General features: G+C 39.9%; 1 protein-coding gene across 1 annotated transcript in view; it reads right to left on the bottom strand.

Annotated features, from left to right (window-relative positions):
* Positions 2047-6507, bottom strand: part of LOC109846609 — a 4619-nt gene continuing 158 nt past the window's right edge. Inside the window, exons 2-5 of the mRNA XM_020415857.1 lie at positions 5063-5861; positions 4333-4921; positions 3760-3859; positions 2047-2280 (exon numbers count right to left, since the gene is read on the bottom strand). Coding sequence (XP_020271446.1) covers positions 2047-2280; positions 3760-3859; positions 4333-4921; positions 5063-5861 — 1722 coding nt within the window. The remainder of the gene's footprint in view (positions 2281-3759; positions 3860-4332; positions 4922-5062; positions 5862-6507) is intronic.

Below are 6507 nucleotides of genomic sequence, written 5' to 3'. Positions count from 1 at the left end.
GAGGAGGAGTTGTTTCATGGTCAGGCATTTCGATCGGTGGAGGAGGAGGGACGCGGGTGAGCGAGCACACAAATAAAACCCACCCATCACCTCATAATGGAGATTTTCTCAATCGTCGTAATTATCCAATAATATGCAGAGTGATTCATTTCTAGCATAACCAACATCGCATCTCCTGCAAATTATGCTCTTCCTCGTCATGTAAATCGTAGCCATGCATGTATTGACCGATAAACAATTACAAAACGAAAAATTGAGACAAAAAAAAAACAAAATATTTGGAAAAATGACTATCAACAAATTCACTTTGACGCATCAATTCTCCGTCTACACGGCATCAACCATCCGTATCCAACGCCGCCATCGTCCTTCGAAACCTTCACCCTCCTACAACCCCCGTCTCCCATCGAGTACACCAACAGATCACCACACGTGGGCACCTCGTACACGCAGTCCCGCCTAAAATCCGAGCCCACAACCTCATCCGCGCTCAGGCTATCGGCGCCGTACTCGCTCAACACCAACAATCGATCCCCCAAACTCTCAACCCCAACCCACCTCTCCCCCTCCATCTTCAACACGCAGAACTTCACCCCATCCCTCGCCGCAGCTTTATCATAGACGTAACCCTTCCCGACCAACAACAGCTCGTCTTCGGAATCCACCATACGCGACGACAGTGCTGTCGGCGGCAGTTGGAGGCGCGGATACAGCGGCCATGAACACGCAGTCCTTATCGCCGAGCCTTGGAAGGTAGATTTGCTCTCCTGAAATAGGGTTAACGAGGTAACTGTTGCGAGAATCCCCCTTCAATAAGTCCGAGGAGCAGGCGGCGTCGATTGCTAACCAGCCATCAAGATCGCCGAAGCAGCAAAGGCGACGATGGTGATCGTTGAAGGGTAACTTCATCGGTAATTTCCGGATCCTACCATCGCGGAGGCATGAGAAAACTAGCTCTGATTCGGTTCTACCTACAAGGAGAGGCCTGCCGGCGACGACCGAAGACCACAATGATGCGCTGAGTCGTCGGTGGAGCTTCCGGAGGAGTTGAGACCATCCGGGTGCAGAAGCGGTCACGGTACCTCGTTCCATGATCGATCGGAGAAAGAAAAGAAAGAAAAGAAGAAAGGGATGTTGTGGCTTTATCTACATACTAGTCCGAACACATGCAAAGATATCCTGATCAGATTTTTTTTGTTAGATTGGAACTGTGATTGGATAGGTTTCTTTTCCTAATGAGGTAGTGTTCTGGTTTTTATTTATTTATCCAAGAGTTGCCCCGAGTATTCTTATTTGAATGAGATTCTAAGCAAATTTGAACTACTTACTTCGATAAGTTTTCAAACCAGAAGCAATCCGTAATTAAATAGAAAGAAACCGGTCTCAGCAAGTAAATTTGTTCGTCTACAGAGTCGGGAGCATCCAACAAATAAGAAGCCTCGTACCCGAGCAAAAAATTGGAAGAACTAATTGCAGTAACAAATATTGGAAGAAGTTCTTGTAAACAATTTTGAGCAACAACTTCTACTGGAGGTCATAAGCCTAACATCAGAATCAGGTGATAGGCAGCGAATTGAATTTTAATTTGGTTGAAAAATTTAATTGCAGTAACACTAATATGCGAACATAAAGTGCAAGCACGAGGGCTTGAGAAACACTTGCAAATATCAAAACATCATAGCATCATCAGATCATCGCATCGCTAGGGTAACACTTAGCCACACCCGCAACTGCATACAAGAAAAAAAAAAGTCCATGCCAAGCTCTGATTGCACAATTGAGACTAAATTGTCGTCCTTGGAATCGCAAGGAAATTATAACTAATTCCAAATATTTAAGAGTTGATCCAAATAAGACATATGATACTAATCAAGATACTTCATTTCAAAGCCGACTTTATATTACAGGAAACTACCACCCACCCACCACAATAATAAGCCTACTATTTCCAAACAAGACAAAACAAAACAACGATTCAGGCAACCAAAATGCGAAGAAACCCAAGACCCCCGAAGAATTCCAAACGACGATCCAGAGCCCAACGGTTCAGGAGCTGGTGAACTTGGTGACGGCCTTGGTGCCCTCGGAGACGGCGTGCTTGGCGAGCTCCCCGGGGAGGACGAGCCTGACGGAGGTCTGGATCTCGCGGGAGGTGATGGTGGGCTTCTTGTTGTAGCGGGCCAGGCGGGAGGCCTCCTGGGCCAGCTTCTCGAAGATGTCGTTGATGAACGAGTTCATGATCCCCATCGCCTTGCTCGAGATCCCGATGTCCGGGTGGACCTGCTTCAGGACCTTGAAGATGTAGATCTTGTACGTCTCCACGCTCTTCGCCTTCTTCTTCTTCTTCTGTCGGCCTTCGGCGCCATCGGACGGGATTTTTTTCTTCCTAGGGTTTTAGGAACTGGGGGGATTTTTTGTAGAATTGGGGATTTTTTTTCTGGGGATGGTGAGGATGACTTGGTGATCGGTTGGGTTTTAAATAGGGAGAGGAGGCGGAGTTTGATTGGGCGGAGAGGAGAGGCGCGGATCCATGGGGTGGAGCCGTATCTGGCCGTTCATTTGTTCGGGAAACGGACGGTTCGCGTGGGGTTTGGTGAGGACGCGTGGCTGGTTCCAATTGGTTAGTAGACTGAGGCGCGGATAGCGGGCGGGTGCAAAGTGGGTAGCAAATATTCTTCTTTTTTCGTTTCACTAAATTTCTGTGACTTGTTTTTCCCGATTTCTGATTTCTCTCGTAATCATTTTTCTCGCTCTAAATCACGAAGCTCCTTTGCAGCTTTGTTTAAATCCATTTCAACTCATTTCTCTCTTGGAAAGGTAAGCTTACGATAGAAAGCTTTGCTTGTATAAAATCTATTTAGCATGTAATACTCTCTTCAAACAAAAACTTGCCAAAGTTAATCATATTTGGTTTTTTATCAAAATTATTTGAACGTATTCGTTTTCATGCAGGAAAATGCTTTACAGCACATCACCTCTACTATAGAAAATGATTTATTTAAATCATCGTGTTGCTAGATATCGGAAGGTGATGGAAGCTGAAAGCTGGACTTTTTGGTACCGTTTGGCAAAGGGTTTGTGAGGGGTTAAGGAGATTTAACCCCTTCTTAACCCGCCAAACACAAAAGATCTATACAATGGTTAAAGTGAATTAACCCTCTATAATTTGTCAAACATAAATAATATAGAATGGTTAAATTAACCCCTCTAGAGGGATTAAAATGAGTTAACCCCTCAAACTGAGGGGTTTACTAATTCTCCTATTTAGAAAGATTAAGAGTTAATTCTTCTAATTATAAAGAAAATAGTCAAAATTATTATTATTCCCAAACACTAAAATTGATCACAATGTCTAAAATAAAACTTATTTAACTGGTTAATAATTTAGTCATTCAGATTATCGAATAGGCTAAGTACATTAATTTTTTTTTTTTGAAGGAAAACAAGGGATATACCCTGTCATTTATATTAATCAAAAGTATTTACAAAAGAAGGATATGAATTATATCCCAAGATTGGAAGATAGAAAAGATAGCTTCTCAAAACTAGTGATATATGACTTTCTTCTTTCAAACATCTATGAAGGTGAAGAGAGGGCCTTGCCGTCATTCACCGTTGACACAGATATAAGAAAGAACCAAAGCCAGCCATATATATAGTTAAAAAGAAACTAAATTTTCTATAACCCAATTACCACAAAAACATAGAACTACAGAATCTGATATATATACACAAGCCAAAATCCGAACAAAAACTAACATTCTCAGTCCCCATACGAAAATCTGTCATATGCTTCTGCTGATGGGGTTTTCCTCCAGCTTCGCTTTGATTCTCTGGGCTACAACTCCACTCCCAGTGCCTGTCCAATCATAAATACCAGATATTGCCAAGTTAATAATAGACTTAATAGAGAAATGAATTTGATCAAAGATGAATTTATTCCTCGAAGTCCACAAGCTCCAACAAACAGAGGCAAAAAAGCTTCTCCAAAGAACACCTTCCAAGCCTCTCAGAGTTTCCAGACTAATCAAAAAATCATCCAAAGAATTAGGCCAAGTGAAAGGTAAGGAGTAACGCATGAAGTGATGCCATACTATCTTTGATATAGGACATGAAAAGAACAGGTGATCTCTGGTTTCCAGTTCAGTCCCACAAAAAGAACATAATGAATCACCATTCCAACCTTTTAGCTGAAGAATCTCCTTAGTATGCAGTTTATTATGTGAGAGAAGCCAAAGAAAGATGCGAATTTTGGATGGAATAATTGTATTCCAAGTAACTTTGAATAAGGGATATTTAATACCTCTCCATATAAGAAAATTGTAAAAGGACCTGACTGAGAATTGTCTATTAGAAGTGAGAGACCATGTAGGTTGATCACAATTATTTGAAGCAAGAAAGTCACTGACAGTTTTCAAAAGATCAATTTTCTCTGCCTGAGCATTGGGAAGAATGCTCCTTCTCATCAGTAAGTGCCATTGCCACTCATTATCAATATATGAACCTTGGCTTCTTATGGATGCATTAGCAGAAAAAGCTAACTTGTAAGATTCAGGAAAAATACTAGCTAAACTGTTGAAATTGACCCATTTATCTTCCCAAAATCTTATGTCTTCTCCAGAACCAATTATCCATTTAATGTTATGAAGAAAAGCATCTTTCTTAGATAAAACATCATTCCAAAATGATGAATTAGATGACTTGAAGGAAGAATTCTGCAATTTTGTCCCATTATGAACATAAAGATGATGAAGAAAGTTACCAGAAGTTGAATTTCTATCCAAGCACTTCCATAACCATTTGGATAAAAGCGAAGTGTTAAACAGAGCAATATCCTTGACTCCCAGACCTCCCTCTTCTTTATTTAAACAGACTTTTTTCCAGTTTGCTAAGAATTTGAAGGATTTTGAGTCTGTTTTTCCTGTCCACAGGAAATTTTTCCTGACTTTTGTTTTTGCGACCAAGATAATTACTAACTAGTTGGATTAGTTATACCGTTATACTTACGTCCCTAATTAGATAGTAAATTCTTTGCTATATAATAAACATTAATCTATTTAACCATAAGCAATATCATGATCCTTGTGTTGAATATTTCCAAAGTATACTAGAGAAGATTTCGAGTAGTTGATGCTTAGCCCAGAAATGTCCTCAAAGATGTATAGAATAGTTTTCAAAATGGAGATATCATGATAGGAGCTTTTGACAAAGAGAAGTGTATCATCAGCAAATTGAAGTATCCTCAAGTGATTGAGAGGGTGCTTAAGACCAAGTGATGACAGTAAACCCTCTTCAGCATTGTTCATAATCATTTTGTACAAAACATCAACCGCAATATTGAATAACATAGGAGATAAAGGATCACCTTGCTTAAGGCCTCGTTTGCAAGAAAAGAACTTTGTGGGAGAACCATTGACAAGAATTGCACAAGAAGATGATGAAATAATATGAAGAATCCACGAACACCATCGACTACCAAAGCCCCTAGCTCTCAACAGATCAATTAGAAAAACCCAGTCTATAGAGTCAAAAGCTTTAGCAAAATCAATCTTAAACATAGCAACTTCCTTTTTTCTTCTTGAACAAGCATGAATCATTTCATTAGCTTGAAGAATAGAATCAAGGGTAGATTTCCCAGCTTGGAATGCAGATTGTGAAGATGCCACTAAAGAAGACATGTGATGAGACAGTCTATTTGCCAAAATTTTAGAGAAAATTTTAAAGAGGCAATTGATAAGGCTAATTGGTCTAAAATCTTTCACCTTAGTACAATCCCTGATTTTAGGAATCAAGGTGATAAAGACTATATTGACACCTCTCTTTAACACCTCTTCCTTAATCATTCTCTTTAACACCTCTTCCTTAACCATTTGCCAAACGGGGCCTTATATTGACATAAGAACAAACTTTATACGGGATACAAAATATTACTAGAACTTACACAATGTAAACTTCACACTTAACTCGTGAAGGAGAGCACTCTTACTCACAGCGACACGCTCTCACACTAACCACACACTTGACACTTGTGCGTGTTTTTGGGATGGTTACAAGCTGAGACCCGTTACCCTATGTATGCTTGTGCATAGTAGGCTTAAGAAACTTCTAGAATGTTACAGAGACAAAACAACTAGACAGTAGCAGATCTGCTCACGTGGAGGTGTTGTAACGTGACACCGCTTCCCTTGGATTATTTTCTTTAGTAGACCTTGATTTTTAATCAAGCCTCAATTAGGAAATAGAGCTAAATCTAATGAAACTTCTTCCCTGTAAACTTAATCCACAACAATAGATCAAGAGAGCATATGAAGCCCACACGATTATATCCTAATTTGACTAGTTGAAAGGTTAAGTCTATGGTATTTTCATGGGAACCATCTTTAAATATTGGTGAAATTGATGCAAACCACATTTAATGTTTTTTTATACAAACAACCTTATACATGTGTTATCCTCTCAATGTCGCACCTTCGTCGCTATTTAGCCTAAATTTTATTCAAATACCCA

This window comes from Asparagus officinalis, chromosome 7 (assembly GCF_001876935.1).
Source record: "Asparagus officinalis chromosome 7, Aspof.V1, whole genome shotgun sequence".
Taxonomy (NCBI): Eukaryota; Viridiplantae; Streptophyta; class Magnoliopsida; order Asparagales; family Asparagaceae; genus Asparagus; species Asparagus officinalis.
This window is presented reverse-complemented; position numbering and strand designations above follow the sequence as displayed.